Below are 16,643 nucleotides of genomic sequence, written 5' to 3' on the forward strand. Positions count from 1 at the left end.
AACTTACAAACTCCACACAGACAGCACCCCAGGAATTGAACTCAGGGCTCCATGTATATTGATATATCATTAAATATCCTTGCAGACTAACACCTTATACATATGCATCAAGGATTAGACTCCAATATTAAGAGTCTAGATTAAGCTCCAATATTAGAATATGAGGGTGCAAGGGATGGATTTAAACAGTCAAATTGTCTTAATATTGAGCCTGTCCTTTATAGAATTGTTGATATTTTCTTGTATTTTATTTACAAAAGGCCTGATGTTTTCTTGTATATTTAATAGAATGCTATTAATGCCTCAAAACAGGTAGATAAATAAATGGCATTTTCATCTAAACGCTTTCTGCGTCTTCTCCGATTTGTTCTCCGCAGAGGCAGAGATAGACATTCGGATGAGGGAGGAGTTTTCCAAGGTGTGCTTTGAAACGCTGCTGCAGTTCTCCTTCAGCAACAAAGTCTCGACCCCTCAGGAAGGCTACATCTCCAGAATGGCCCTCTCCGTGCTCTTGAAAAGGTCCGAGGACGTGCTGCACCGCTACGTGGCAGACGAGAGGCTCAGCGGGCGGTGTCCTCTGCCGAGGTAAATCCTGCCGATTCTCAAGTGGAGGCTTCAGAGCGCGGGGGGCCCTGGGTTCAAGTCTAGACCTGGTTTACTATCTGTGTGGAGTTTGCATGTTCTCTCTGCATTTGTGTGACTTTCCTCCCACAGTCCAATTGGTTGGTTAATTGGTTTCTAGGAAAATTGGCCCTGGTGTGAGAGTGTGTGTGTGTGTGCCCTGTGATTACTGTCATCCCACCCAGGGTGTACCCTGCCTTGTGCCCGTTGCTTGCTGGGATAGGCTCCGGCTGCCCTGCGACCCTGAATTGGAAGTAGTAGTTAAAAATTTGGGAGGATGGGTGAATTGCGAGGCCTGCCAATTCTTCCTATTCAAGTACAACGTATACGCAAAACTGTACGTGTGTTTGTAATTTTGCGAATGCTGAAAGAACTGGCCCAGATTAAGTCAAAACATCAAATTCTACATCATTCTTTTCTCTTTTCCTTTTTCACATGATCTCCAATGCCTTGACTGACATTCCAAAAAATGGGAACTACCCTATTTTCCTCTCTCTCTGTAATATTCCAAAAAACAGGCTTGATAGACCAAGAGAACAGACACTGTAACACATTTTCACCATACACAGTGACTTCTTCAAGATATTGTTGCGCCAATAACTCCTTTCAAAGGCAGTCCGAAACTGAAATGGAACTGAGTGAGCTGCAAAACAGCTTTATCATCCGCTCGCTGAGGAACACGTGAACACATATTGGGGAAGATCATTATCCGATTAAGGCCGCGCACACACAACTCCTGATGGTGGAGTTTCATTGGAAAATCCAGCAGAACTGCCGGGTGACACATTTAGGAATTGTTTTTTTGTGGAACTAGCTATGCGGTTATGTTAGAACTGTCCAATAGTGTGTAAAGGTCATGTTTCATGGATCTGGGCTCTCATGAGTGTCAGGGTGATTTTTTTTTTTCACTGTACTGTCTTATTTGAATACAAGATGGTGTGTGGTTTATGTAGCACAAGAACACAAAAAAAGGTTACAAAGCAGAGGAGACTTTTTGGCACATCTTGTCTATAGGTAGCTAGTAATTCATTGACCCAAGGATCACGTCCAATCATTTTTTTGAAAGAAGCTTGGGTACTGGCTTCTACAAGATGGCTGGATAGTTTCATCCACCCTCTCACCACCCTGAAGAAGTGCCTTCTGTTCTTGGCTTTGAACTGCACTTCCATGTAGCTCCCCCTCGTACCCTCTGATCCTTTTTTCTACTGTTCATACCGATGTGTGCGCTTTCAGATTCAACTCTCAGTTCTCAGACGCTGCTGCACACAACTCGGGACAAGTAACAAACCCGCTATACAGCAGGCCAGACCACTGACCTGAGGGGGTCTGCAGACTCTTAGGAAGACATCAGTGATATCATCTTTACAGGTTCCAATCAGTCTTGCATTCGTGTCTCATGTGGCCGAGGACAGACAGACCCTGTTAGTTTTCTCAGAGCTGAAAGGAAGATGACCAGGGAAGAGGGTGTAGTGGGCATTCTCTTACAGCAGTGGAGCAAGTCAAAGGTTTATTCCATGCCGAAAAGAGAAGAAAAGAAACAAAACGTTTCGGCTGTGGAGTCCTCTCCGTGTGTAGAACCTGTTGTGTTTGTGTTGTTCTCTTTTTTTCGTGTCAAGAAGCCTTCCAAATAAGGCTCCACAGCTGGAACGTTGTTTCTTTTCTTCTCTTTCCTGCATGGAATAAATCTTAACTTGTTCCTTGTTAAGGCATTAAACTGAATCTTGGCCCAGTGCTTTAATTCCATGTGTACTCAAGGGGAAAAAAAAGTTGCACCTTTATTGATTTTATTTTTCTGTTCAGTTCAGGTGCCTTGAATACATCTTTGCCTGGCAAGGATGTTATTGAGTTACGTGAAGTCACTTAATTGTGGGACTTTTCAGTGTGTAACCCATCTTTACACTTAAATCAGCACAGCAGTCCAAAGATTCTGTTGGTCAGAGTTTAGTGCATAATCGAGCAAGGAAAAAATGGAATCTTCTAATTTCCTTTCCAGGCAACAGGTGACAGAAATCATATTTGTCCTAAAAGCTATCAGTACACTCATGGACTCTCTCAAGAAAACACAACCAGAAAATGGTGAGTAAAACAATTCATTTGTGGCAGGTCACATATCTATAGCTTAATTAGCTTTTAATTTATTGGCCTACTACTGTATTTAAAGTTTAAATACTATAGAGTCAGCAAAATATGCCGGTGGATGTGCAGCCCATTATTACGGGTGACAGATAAGCAGTGTAAAATATCTTTTTGACAACGTGTTGTCTGAAAATAGGTACTGCTTGGCCTGGACCACTGCCTTAGTTCTTCCACTTCAAGCAAAGAAAGTTATTTTATGGGAAGAATATTTGGAAAGTAATCCATTTCCTATCATTTTGTGAAAGCAATAACTTTCTTCAGTTTCTCTTAGAGATGATTAGAGATTGTGCAGGAGTTTCACTAGATAAGTGTACATGTCACTGGGATGATATATACAGAAACAATGAGTAGTGTGTACTTCAGAAGAGCATGTCTGCAAGGACATTGTTTTAGAAATCCTTTTATACTGCTTTTAGGGTGTAAGGAATTAATGGCAGTTATTTGATATAGGTGGTTGGACAGGCAGATAAAAATGTTGGACTTTTGTCCCAAAAAACAGTCAACTTCTGATTTATATTTTGCGTGTCTTCTTTGACATTGTGTCAGTGTTAGTGTAGCTCATGTGATTGTCTGCTGTTAACCATTCATGAAAACATTTGTTGTTCTTTTTACAAGTCTTATCAGTCGCACATGGCAGCGTTATAATGAAGTTTAAATGAAGGGAAAGCGTTGTTTGATAGAATCAGCTTTATTTTCAAATTTACAACATTCTTTTTGTTTTGCCTTTGTGGTTCTTTTACCAACAGTGGATGGAAATACTTGGGCACAAGTAATTGCTTTGTACCCGACTCTTGTGGAGTGTATAACGTGTTCATCTTCTGAAGTGAGCTCAGCTCTGAAAGAAGCTCTCAGTCCTTTCAAAGACTTTATGCAGCCACCAGTAACCAAAGTGCAAAATGGAGAGTCATGACTGCTGACGTAAAGCAAGGAAGACAGAGTTTTTATGGAAGAAGTTAAAGACTAAAGGCACAGAACGGACCTCTCATTCGACAAGGGCCTGTTTGAACAGGGACAACTGTGAGAGACCGCCCCCAGCAAAAGGAATTGACCGATATCCGTGTAAACTTAAGTACAAGTTAATAATTGAACTTGAGCAGCTGGACTTACCGTATTAACTGCTACAATAAAAATGCAGTGTTTTCCGAAGGGAGTGTAAAATGTACAGTGTGTGGTGATAGTGTTAATGATGTAATTAAGAATAAAGTATCGAGGCGTTCTTGATCTAATGAAGCAACAGTTGATGGTCTTTGGTGCACTTTTTTAGCACGAGAAATCAATAATGATTGGGAGTTTTGCGCAGACCCTTTTGTAACATTCCATGTCATCTGTAGCCAGTCTGAGAAGGGGATGTACTTGTGTGTGTACAAATAAATGGTACAGTTCTATAATTTTTCCCATTAAAAACTGTGAAGGAAATATTGAAAGGATTCATATGTTCCTCTTGACCTACATGCTTTTTTTTCCCCAGAGAGAAGTGGAATTAAGGTGCCTTAAAATGCCAGACTTGGTGTTTCTCCAGACGTGTTTAATCTCATATGAGCAAGGCTCCAAAGACCGTGGAGGTATTTGTATCCTGGATACTTTACTTCAGTGAGGATTAGGAAAATTTAGATGTACATTGCTCCTGTTGCTGGATAGCAACATCCTTTGGGTGGTGGGTGTCACTGACCAGTTTGTGGCATTGCGTACACAAGTTCAGCAACGGTGTTCTGCACGTGAGGTAATGTCCCTATCCCATATTGTAAATGTTTTGCAATATTATTTCTGCCAGATTTACTTGGCTTTGAACTGCTTCTCTTTGTCTTTTGACATGAAGAAACTTTCTGGTCTACAGTGAGCATCTTGCAGAAGTGATCAGTCCTCTGCATATTTATTTTTTATGCAGGAAAACATAACATAAAGCCCATTGATTAGTCTGTCTGATTGTATTTTGCACAGCTCTCTTATGATCTCTTAGTTTGTTTAGTTTTGATAAGCAGTAGAGGAATTTATACTGGGTGCACAGTCTATCACTGGTCTGCCGGCAACTGTGTTCACAGTGTGTAATACAACAGGATCTTCCGTTTAAGCATCTTCCTATGGAGGAGACCCATACGAACTGGGGGAGAACATACAAACTCCACGCAGACAGCACCCCAGGTCCGGACTTGAACCCAGGTCCAGAGCTCTGCGAGGCTGCCACTGTGCAAAGTTAATAAGGCCAAAATTCTTCAACAGCATTACACTCTCAACATTAAAGATATCCTTCTCTAACCATCAACCTTCTTTCAGCCTCACAAATCACATAGACGCTGTCCATTATCACCCAAAACACTTTACCCTTCCAGGCCTGTCACTCAATATACAATACTCCACACTCACGTACACAAAACTACGCACATGTGAATGCACCCCTTGTCAGAACGATTTTAAAACGAATTCCCAAAACCCACTAAACCCCCCCATCTCTGTTAGCAACCTGGGAAATGACTCTCAAACCCCGCTTCAGCATGTTTCTTCTTTAAAAAGTTGGATTCACCCTCTCACAGCCACATTCTATTACAAATATCCGCACAGCATCAAATTTTGTCGATACGAAACGTTTTAGCTCCGGAGCCCCTGTTTTCCTGCGATTTGACGCATCAAGGGTTTTGTGGACGGGAGAAAGCCGCCAGTCGATTTGAAGACGAAATAAGTTGGATGATTTGGAGAAGAAATAAAGCGCGTTAATTTGTGTATATATATTTTTTTAATTAAGGGATTTTGATTTTGCACCAGCGCCGAGCGCTTTGAAAGCCGGGTTACGTGTTTTAGGTGACGTCTCAAACTCAATCTCTTGATGTGCCGAACTGCAGGACGGGGTGTGGGGTAGCATTTCTTTGAGAAGGGAGAGCTTTTGGTTCTGGAATCGGTGCTGCAGTAAATTAGCAGCAGTGACTCTCAGGGAACGATAAGGTCCAAATCAAGTTGTTTAAAGTGCCAAGAAGCAAGTAAGGCTCTTGCAGATATTAGGACTTAATAGAAGTGTTGAGAATTTTCATTTCGGATACAACTAATGCATGAAACCTCTATTCACAAGTCTGTGAAAATAATTTGCCAGCAGCTATATCACCCTGCAGCTCACAACTAGCAACCCACTGAAGATGAGCAGGTGTGAGTCCAGGGTGTTTCTCGAAAAGAGTAAGGGTGTAACCCCGGCGTTCTGGCCAAATTTCCCCCTGGCCTTTACCAATCATGGCTTCCTAATAATCTCCATCTCTGAACTGTTTTCATCACTCTGTTCTCCTCACCACTGAGAGCTGGTGTGTGGGAAACTACAGGTGCTCTGTGGCTGATGTCACATCGTCCAGGTGGGAGCTGCACACTGGTAAAGCACTTTGAGTGGAGTGTCCAGAAAAGCGCTATATAAATGTAAGGGATTATTATTAGTTTCAGTGTTTACCTTAATTTTTCCTACATTTGCGGACACCAAAACCTGTACTGTATATGAACTACAGTGCATGTATTTTTAATCATCCTATGGTGCCAAAAACATCAACATGAGCTTCAAAAAACAGCAGTGAGATAGGAACTGCCCTTCTGAGCTTTAGAATGATGTGAGACCTTGTATCTCTTTCTATTTCTATTTACAGTTTCGTTATTTAATCCAATTCAGTTGTCCCTCGATATTTTTTTACCCCCAAAATAAGACCACTGTAAAAAGAAAGGCTTAAAAAGAAAAAATACCACACTGGCCTTAAAAGAACTACGTTTCCCACAACCCAGCGCGGTGCAGCCGGTCACATGGTGTCGCACGCCTCGTCTGACGTTTCCCGCGAATTTTATCCGGAGCAGACCTGAGAGACCGGAGTCAGAAGAGCCGGGCTCCGGGGAGGAGAGGCAGGGAAGGATGTGCTGGCGAGAGGTTGGTGGGCTGGTTGCCGAAGGTGGGGGAACTGCTGGAGACGGCTGGCCTCGGTCAGACACGGGGGAGAGGAAGGAAGAGGCTTTTGAGCTCCTCCGCGGTGCATCGTGCATGCACCATGTATGCACTCGGGTGAGACAGAGAGAGAGAGAGGGGAGGAAAAAAAAGAGACGGATTAGGATCAGATAGACCTGCGAGATGTCGAGGTGCCGGTAGGAGCGCCGCAGAAACGTGCAAACCCGTCAGACTGGAGCATTGCCTCCGCATGGGCCGAGAGGGAGAGGGCTTCAGCGCTGCAATCCTGCAGTTACGAGCATGCACTTTACAAATATAAGACCACCAGCGGCATAAAATCATTTAAAAAATGATCGTTTTTTTTTTAATCAGGGGGGGGGGGGGGTGGCGGAAAAGTGGATCGGCACCTAAAATGTGAAAATCTGACAGTTGTCACGTTTGCGGCGCATCGGTATTAATACCTCGTGTTTCAGGAGCGATCGGGCTCTTCGTAGGCAAGGACAAGATGTATATTTTTTTCGTCGTCACGTTTTGCAAGCGTTCACGGCGCTGTTATACTGTATTCAGGGACGGGATTTTCACTCCCCGCCGGCTGCGGGTAGGTAATTAATTACTACACGTGTTCGCCGGGTCTCACGGATCAGGATGAATGTGGGAATAACCTCTGCGGCTGAAAACGTCATCTCTCTAAATCCTCCCCTCTCTTCTTTTTGTGCGAAGTGTCAGTGATCGCCTCGGCACAGTTCTGGTCTGCGGAGGTGCGTGTTTTTGTATTATTATTTTTCGTGATTTGTTCCGACCATCCGGTCTTTCAGCAGAGATGGAAACTCGGGACAGGGGCGGCGGTCAGAGACCTCAAATAATGTTTGCGTTACCGGATTGGGACACGATGGACCTTAATCGTTTCATTTTATGTGGGGGGGAAGATGGCATTCGTAGCAGAAGAGCGCTCCCGTGTCTTAATTTTATCCCCCTGTCTCCGGTTTCTCGTTTGCCCGGGGGGTCTGGCCGGCGGGACGCGGGTTGGAAAGCGGGGTAGGGGGTGCGGGTTGGGTTGGGATTTGGCAATTAGTCCTGTTTTTTTTTTTAACGGGGGGGAGGAAGAGGAGGAAGAAGAAAAGGAAGCTCGTCTCTTCTCGGCCCCGGGTCAGGCGAGGCGAGGAGGGGGGCGGGGGGGAGGAGGAGGTACTGGGCGGGGATTTCCCTGGTCTTTCAACACCCGAGGAGGAGGAGGAGGAGGAGGAAGGCTGATGTCTGCAGGAGATAGCGAAAAAAGAAGAAGGATCTGGGGCCTCTAGCGTCTTATTTTCATCTTTCTTTCTCATCGCAACCTCCTTCCCCCCCCAGTCCCCACCTCCCGCCTGCGCTCCACAGCCCCATGGCCGCCGTTGGACACACCAGACCCCTGGCTGAGGTAGTAGTTTGTGCTGTTGGTTGGGTTGTGACATTGCCCGCTATGGAGGTGACTGCGCAAGCTACTGCCTTGCTAGTGCTGGCGACGCGCTGCGGACACGAAGACCACGACAGGAACCGCCACGGAGGGAGGAGGAGGAGGAGGATGAAGGGGGGGGGACTCCTTTGTTTATCGGGGGCTCTTGGGTTTCGGGGAAGGGGTTGTGCACGAAGGCACAGGCCGAGGCTGTGTGAGGACGGTCCATTTGGATTTTTATTCCCCCTTTTTTTTTTAAGTGTAGATTTATGGGGGGCCGGGGGGGTCTGAAACGTGGAGGTTCCGTATCGTTTTCGTGCGTGAGTTGGAATGGAAGAGCTCCGATTTTTATTTTTATTTTTTTTTGCGCGCTGGCTGACTTCAAGCGAAGTCTCCTCGGCCATCAAATGGGTCTCGTCTTCACGCTTTCCTGATCGTCCTGTCGCAGTTTCACATTTACCCGTGTGTGTGTGTGTGCGCATACTGTGCAGGTGCTCTGCCTTCTTAAAAAAATGTTAATTGCCGTCACAAGATGTGGCTATCTTCATGCGGTGTATTGCATTGTATGCGAAGTGTATTCGGTAATGTCTTGTCAAAGAGATCTTGCACACGTAATAAACTTCTCGTTTACTTAACATTTTGTGCTTCTAGAGTTTCGTGTTTGAAATTCCCCTCTGTGCATGGCAAAGATACCTATGTGTGATTAGTGAAACTCCTTTTACCATCTTGATAAACGTTAAGCAGTGTGGTAATAAAAAATAAATAATAAAATAATAATAATAAAAAGTAACCATTTATTTTTTATCGATTTGATGTCGCCCTCGGGCTTCATGGATGTTAATTTCTCCCATCTGTTATCACGGAGGGCATCGTGCATTAAGAATTACAAAAAATAAATTCAAAACACTCTTTCAGAAAGAGTGTTTCTTTATTCCCCGATCAGGTCAATTTGAAACAAAGGCTCTTAGCAATGGCGAAATGTCTTCACTGTATGTGAATTGATTAAAAATAAGATTTTCTTAAGGGGATGTGACTAAGCAGAAGTGTATGGTACAATACAACTAAAAAAATGAAGTTTGAAAAACCAACATGAAAACAAGCAGAATTAGCTTAGTTTGTGCTTTCTGAATGAATTCTGTGCAGTTGTGCAGACGTTCTGAAGTGACACAACAGTTGACTATCTCAGGCACATAAAGGATTGGTTTATGTCATGTGTATTTTGCTTTGATGTCCTTCATTAAGGCACTCCTTAATATGTATCGTGTGATTCTGCACTGTTTCTGTCTCTCATATGGTTGTTTTCCCAGCTAAATGATCATCTCTTGCAGCAAGAGGGAGTTCTCAGCAAGATGTGACCAACACCAGCCAGTGAGATTTCCATTCTAGTTTCTTGGCTATCGGAATCCCATTAACATCATCAATAAATCTTTGCTAAGAAGTCTTTGTTCATTTCTGAGACATCTGGGGTGTTGGAATTGATTCCTTGTGGGTATGGTGTCTTCTGCCCTTTTGTTATACATGAGCTCTCTTTTACAAAGCTGGTCTAATTATTTAAGCAGCATGGGACTTTAATTGTTAAGACTTTTGATCAAGTTTGATGGTTTATAGGTAACTACTTGTACTGAAGGATCTTTATTCAGGATTCAACTGTAAAAGGTCTTATGAAAACCTCTTATCTAATTAAGAAAGAAAAAAGTGCTGACTGCACCAGCAAACAAGAAATATAAAAGATTAAGGAAATTGCAAAAACACTGTGCAGTCCTCATTGCTTAAATGCCATTCTGATCCTTTATTGCAGCAGTTTTAGTTTTGTTTGGCCCTAGTATTTTTCAGCAGCCTTTTCAGTTTGATATCTTAATGATATCTATGCTGTGCATTTAATTGAATACCTACAGTCATTTTTTGACTCTGACCAGGAAGGTAAAATTCTAAAGACCAGATCACTTAAAAAGCCAGGTTTTGTTCAGTAGAAAACTGAGTCTGCCTGAATTGACTTCCACCCCTTCCTAGGAGAGGTGAGTTCCTTCTTTCCTGATAACATTCAAGAAGTTAAACCACTTCATCATTTGGGCACAGTCAGCCCAAGCTAATGAGTTGATTTAGTACTTATTGTAACAGCTGAAGCTACTTGAAGTCAAAGTCAAATCAGTTATCAATGACTCACTTAATTCTTAATTATGACGGCAAAAACCTATCCAGTTCTGCACACTGCCTAACAATACGCATGGTGTTAAGTTTCTTTTGATATTCGGCATAAGTGGTCATTACACAGAATACAATAAAATGATGCCTTATTCGTCTGAACCATTCATCATCAATGTCAATGGTTTTAAGTATCCGTTGTTCAAAAGAGTTGGTAATCTCCATTATGAAGTCACAATAAAAGGCAGGGGAGCTGCTCCACACAACTACAAATATTGCCTCAACATCTAATCACTGCTTCATTAATGGTTACAAATATTGAACAATTGCAACAAGTGCTTGAGTAGTTCATTTTGTCTTGGAAAAACAGCAGTGAGAATCTTTTTTCCCCCACTAGATCAGCTTTGTTTCTAGACATTTTCAATTCTAAATTTGTAAAGGTATTCTTGTATTTTTCAAATTAAAGTACAGTAGGTCAGCACAGTGGCTAGTGTTGCTGTCTTGCAGAACGGGGTACTTTTGTTAAGTCCCTACGTCGGGTTGCTATCTGTGTGGAGTTTGTATGGTCTCCTCGTGTTGGTGGGAGTTTGCATACGGTTTCCTCCCCACAGTCCGAAGGCATGCTGGTGGGTTAATTGGCTTCTGGGAAAATTGGCCCTGGTGTGAGAGGGTTTGTCTCTGCCCTGCGATAGACTGCAGTCCAGGGTGAGTCTAGCATGGCTCTCCTGCCACTCTGCATGGGAAGAAGGGTTAGAGAAGGGATAGATGGTTTGGTAAGAAATGCGGTAGGCTCAAGGCTTTCCAGGAGTCTGCAATCCTTGGTTTTTGATGGGATCCTCACTCAGGGCGGAGGGAAGCACCTTCTGTGTGTTTCACAGGTTCCTTTCCTGCTTGGTACTAATGTGCTGTACAGACCAGGTAAGATACTGTAAAGTACCTCTACTAAAACAAATGTGTGATTGATGGTGACCGTAGTGCACCCTGAAAAGGCACTTCTTTCTTTAACCTCTTCTTGTGTCTGGAATGTGTGTCTAAACAAACGAGGAGAGTCCAGCTTCAAATTGTAATAAGCTCAGGCAAGCAGTGGCTCAACTGAGCACGTGATCATTCTTCGGATCATTTCAGCCGGTGCAAAAATAAATCTGCTTCAGACTATTAAACCTGAGGTAATAAATTAGATTTCTCTTGTTTATAGCCCTGTGTGGGGGGAAAATACAGCACAAGTTTGTCACGGCTACATATTGAAGCTGCACCTCAGAGCAGACCTGCACATAAACTATGGTTTTCCTATTTCTTTTTTGTTTCTAAGAATTTATTTTTCCCCTCATTTTACATAAATTAAGGAATGGGGGGAAAAAATAATCCCAATTATTGTTTCGAGACAATACGGTGGTGCAGTCATTAGCAGTGCTGCCTCGTTGTGCTGGGGCCCAAGGGTTCAATTCCATACTTGGGGTGCTGTCTGTGTGGAGGTTGCATGTTCTCCCCTGTGTTCATGTGGGTTTCCTCCCAAAACTATCTACCTGTTTTGAGGCATTGATAGCATTCTATTAAATATACAAAAAAACAGGCCTTTTGTAAATAAAATACAAGAAAATATCAACAACTCTATAAAGGACAGGCTCAATATTAAGACAATTTGACTGTTAAAGTCCATCCCTTCCACCCTCATATTTTAATATTGGAGTTTCATCTAGACTTTTAATATTGGAGTCTTATCCTTGACACATATGTATTAGGTGTTAGTCTGCAAGGATATTTAATGATATATTAATATACATGGAGCCCTGGGTTCAATTCCTGGGGTGCTCTCTGTGTGGAGTTTGCATGGTCTCCCCTGTGTTTGTGTGGGTTTCCTCCCGGTGTCCTGATGTCCTCCCACAGTCCCAAGGCATCCTGACGGGTTAATTGCCTGCTGGGAAAACTGGCCCTGCTGTGAGTGTGTGCCTTTGGGTCTGTATGTGCCCTGTGATGGACTGGCGTGCAGTTCAGGGTGTATCCTGCCATGTGCCTGTTGCTTCCAGGTCACCTTTGACCCTGAACTCCATGAAGCATTTATTTCGAAAACAGGAGGATGATATCATTGATTCGATGGTGTCCAGCTGTTTAAATTGCATTCCCGTTTGCTTCTGTTGATTCTCAAGTGTGGGCAGTCCATGCGCACAGCTCCCAGAGACTATTTACAGCAGGTGTTGGACCGGTGATTGCTGGGCTGAAAAAACGAATTTCTCAGTCTTGATTTTATTTACAATCTTATTAAAGGTCCTTTCACTCAGGCTGGGATGGGAGATGGGTGAGTATTGTTAGCGCTTGGCTAGCACCAGGCAAGGAAATTACCGTGTCAATGAAAGATTGCCTACCTGCATTTTAAACTCACCACTCAACTCTTTTCCCACTATTAGCGTAGCACAGAAAAAGAAGCAGCAGACAAAAAGTAATATCTGAAAGGATGTACCAGTCTTGAAGTAGCAATGCAAGCCTCCTTTAACTGAGAAAATAACTCGCCAGTAGACTTCATTTTTGCATTTGCCTGACAGTGCTGAGTTACTGATAAAAGAGTGCCTTGTGTTTCATGTCCCTTATTAAAGAAAAAATATTTCTCTATAGCCCTCTCTGTAATGAACAACTGTTGAATGCAGATAATGACATGCAAATAACTGATCAATAACAGTTTTATAAAACGGATAAGACATTCCTTTGTTTCATTTTTACTCAGGACAGACACACGCTGTGCTCAGGCATGACCAGCTTTGCTATACAGAGTTGTGTGTTCTACTTAAAACTCATTTTTAATGCTCTGGCATTTGTAATTCATTTGGGTGATGGTATTGAAATTGCAGATCTTTGCATTTTATTTGTTCTGGAATATCATGTCGTTTCTAATGGTCTGGAATCTGACAAAAGAAGGGTTTATGTCCAGCCTGTGTTCTGCTTTGTGAGAACATTTGTCCAAAGGATGGTTTCCCCACATTTTTGCTTGTGCTGCTAGGCTCTGCAGTATGATGTGACGAGGACCTCCTGAGAAGGTAAAATGTGACGCTGATATAATATTACATAAAATAATGTAATATTGATGCAATGGGCTAGTTTTCTTGTCATTGTCTCTCACAGCATCCCTTTGGCAGAGGAGCCCTTGCTTTTGTGCTTGAAGCAAGTACTTGTTGCCCTGTGTCAGGCATGTCACAGGCTGGTGAACACAAGTCTTGGGTCAGCATAATTATCCGTCTGCCACCCAGAGCCATTACGTCCAACCCAGGGTCTAACCCAGCAGCCTGGGCGAACATGCAAGTTCTACCAGAAGGTGCTCTGTACTCAAACCCAGGACTCAAGGGCTTTGAGGAAGCACTGTAAACCATTGTGCCATCATGCTGTTTGCTGGGCATGCCTAATCCTTAGGGCTTATTGTATATCAGTGTGGAAATGAACTGCTGTTCTGATACTTTCAATGCTGCCTTCCAATTACCCTAAGAGTAGATTCAACACCTGCAATAGGATTACAGTTTATTTTCCCTCTGTAAATGGGCCTTTCCTAATGATTGAATACACCTTTTAATTTTTTTCTTGTGAAGCTGCATTACACCGAAAATCGTAAGGAATAAAGTGAGTAGTGTACAACACGACGTCACTGCAGAACAAACAGCAATATTCAAAGTGTTACGAAGTATGTGTTTCGTTTTTTTTTTTGTTCTGTTATCTGAAGCAAAGAAAATAAAAACAGCTGGTCAAACATGACCAACCGAAGAAGGCTTTTATACCCCTTTAGGCTGTTTTTGTTCAGATTTTGAATCTCCTGATTATTTCAATACCAGAAAAAAAAGGTGGAATTACTAAAAGTACTTTCAAAAGGGAGTTTACAGCAGGCATGTTGACACCTACCTTACCTCTCTCTAGTAACAGTTTCGCGTACGGAATTTATTCACGTCATTTACCGAGGCGGCATTCGTAAATTGTCATCCGAGACCAGTTCTTCAGCGAAACATTGGGTGACCTTGAGATGCCTCCCACGTAGCAATTGCCTTTACACGGAGTGCATGGGTGTCAGCGCCGTGGCTCTCCGGAGTAGCATGTGGAGGCATGAATCATTCAGCCTGCGTGCAGAATTGCTTGCGTTAGGGAAGACAGCGCAATAACATTCTTCCCTAGTGTTTTAAAGTGCAATGTTCCTTATACGTTCCTGTTCCTTTCTTCCAAAGGCTATAGAATTTAAGTAAAATGTATGATTTTTCAGTAAAATTTAAGCTCTCAGTGGTGTGAATGTTATCAACTCTATAGAGCTTAATGAGTGCAACTACGGTAGATAACCTTTGGAGCTGCAGTCTTCAGAAATGACCCTGTTTGACTTCAGGCGGGTTCACCTGTCTTTGCGCTTGCCGGCTGTATTCAGTAATCGTTATTGGTACATCGATGTAATTTAATAAACACGTTTTATTAAAATGAATTGGTGAATAGCACCCATTTTCCAAATGACACCTATGTGTTTTTGTCCATGACTTCATAAAAGTGTATTATTTACTCAGGGAAAAGTGTAATTGTAATATTTAGCAATACAGTATGTGCATTGGTCTAACAAATTTCAGAATAAGTCTAATGCGGTTATTTACATTACAAGTCATAAAAAACCCCAGCAACATACAATTCTGTCAGATGGCTTGTCAGGGTGAAAAAGCCCTGACAGCAAATAGTTAAATTTTAGTTCACATTGTTGTAATATTTCATGCTGATGAAACCTCTTCTTTACAGGTTATGCTGCTTAGGCTTTCGTGTTAATTTGTCCCACAGAAACCAAACAGATTTTAAAATGTTGCAATAGCTTGTTGCTTCTGTCAGAATTGATTTAGAAATATCCCTTGGGCCTTTTAGGATTCTGCGTGGCTCCGGCCTCTCATAGGCCATCTATCCATTTTCAAACTGCTTTATGCCATTCAGTGTTGTAGGGGAGCTGGCAAGCAACAAGTACAAGGCAGGGTACACCCTGGATGGGACACCAGTCCATCGCAGGGCGCACACAGACACAAATGCGCACTCCCACCAGAACCAATTTCCCCAGAAGCCCACTGACCTACTGGTACGTTTTGTCTTTGGACTGTGGCAGAACACACACGCAAACTCGGGGAGAACATACGGACTCCACACATTATGGTCGCCACATTGCATGGCAACATACCCCAAACATGCAGAAATATTCACTCTTCTATGACTGAGGGTCAAGTTGAGGGTCAGGATTTGTGCATTGTGCCCTGTAATGGATTTACATGTGTGTGGGTGGGAGCAACAGAGACACGTCATTTTTAGTTCAAGCCTCATCCTTAGCGTTTACACATGTACCCTCCCTTATTCCTCCCAGCCAGCAATGTAAAGACTGTTAAAATGTGCTCCGGGTTATACCAACCTGGTTGCATGAAGGCTTGAATCGAATTATGTGGTCAGTCGCTACATATTCCTCTCCTTTAATCAGTCCTTTTATACTCAGACTACATTCAGTTTTCCCAGAAGCCAATTGACCTACCAGTATGTCTTTAGACTGTGGGAGGAAACCAGAGCAACTGGAGGAAACCCACGGGAACAATGGGAGACTCCATGCAAACTCCACCACAGACAGCACCCCAGGTCTGGAATTGAACCCTAGGCCCCAGCACTGAGAGGTAGCAATGCTGACCACTGTACTGTCCCCCATGTACATGTGTGTGTGTCTGTCGGTACTGCTACTGTATATACTCATTCATTTTACTGCCTCAGTCTCTTAGTGGTATAAATGATTTTAAACCATGTTCAAGATGTTGAATTCCTGGAGAAGTTTCTACATTACATCAAATTCCTATTCCCACCGAAGATAGTGATGTTTAGCTAACTGAGTTACAGATTCAAAATTTGTTGTTCATGATCATTTTAGATGAAGTTCACAGGGAATAACTACACCCCAAAATAAAAGTGTTTGTAGGAATATCTGTTGACAAGTTACACATACTGTAGGTCGTTTTGGCTTAACTCGTCTGGCTGGGGCCCGTCCATTCAGCTGTATAACAGGAAGTCAGCATCCCTTTGCAGAGTGAGGCGTTAACAGAGGGGTAGCTGTAAAGTTAGAGAAGGACTGTAGGAGGGGTGAATGAAAGGAACGTAATAAGGTATTTATAGCTTTTCTGAGGAAATGATATCATGGAGGGTAAGAAATGAGGGCTGCAGAGGTGAAGCAGAACTTGCTTGCTCATTCAGGAGTCGTTCCTCCTGAGCTTGTATTTAAAAAAAAAAACCTTCACGTCATTTAAAAAAAAAGACGTCTGGGAAAGAAATGTTCCTCAGCAACTTAATATGTGCATCTCTATTGTAGATACACCTACAGAAAAGAGAAATAAACTAAAAACAGCCTTTATAGGGGTTGAGAGCTGTTAAAATGTTTTGACTAAAATGATTTGGTTCAGA

At 42.8% G+C, this 16,643-nt stretch overlaps 1 protein-coding gene and 1 long non-coding RNA gene across 5 annotated transcripts in view; both read left to right on the forward strand.

Annotated features, from left to right (window-relative positions):
• Positions 1-4,173, forward strand: part of mon2 (MON2 homolog, regulator of endosome-to-Golgi trafficking) — a 69,997-nt gene extending 65,824 nt beyond the window's left edge. For all 4 annotated transcript variants that reach the window (XM_015353281.2, XM_015353283.2, XM_006633807.3 and 1 more), the window contains 3 exons: positions 378-585; positions 2,615-2,697; positions 3,504-4,173. In XM_015353281.2, the coding sequence (XP_015208767.1) occupies positions 378-585; positions 2,615-2,697; positions 3,504-3,667 (455 nt within the window). In that variant the 3' untranslated portion in view covers positions 3,668-4,173. The remainder of the gene's footprint in view (positions 1-377; positions 586-2,614; positions 2,698-3,503) is intronic.
• Positions 4,174-7,033: 2,860 nt separating this feature from the next.
• Positions 7,034-8,719, forward strand: LOC138240793 (uncharacterized). Its single transcript, XR_011190038.1, has 2 exons — positions 7,034-7,413; positions 8,003-8,719. It is a non-coding gene; the product is annotated as an uncharacterized lncRNA (long non-coding RNA).
• Positions 8,720-16,643: the final 7,924 nt, after the last annotated feature.

The sequence above is a fragment of the Lepisosteus oculatus genome, chromosome 7 (genome assembly GCF_040954835.1).
Source record: "Lepisosteus oculatus isolate fLepOcu1 chromosome 7, fLepOcu1.hap2, whole genome shotgun sequence".
NCBI classification, from domain to species: Eukaryota; Metazoa; Chordata; class Actinopteri; order Semionotiformes; family Lepisosteidae; genus Lepisosteus; species Lepisosteus oculatus.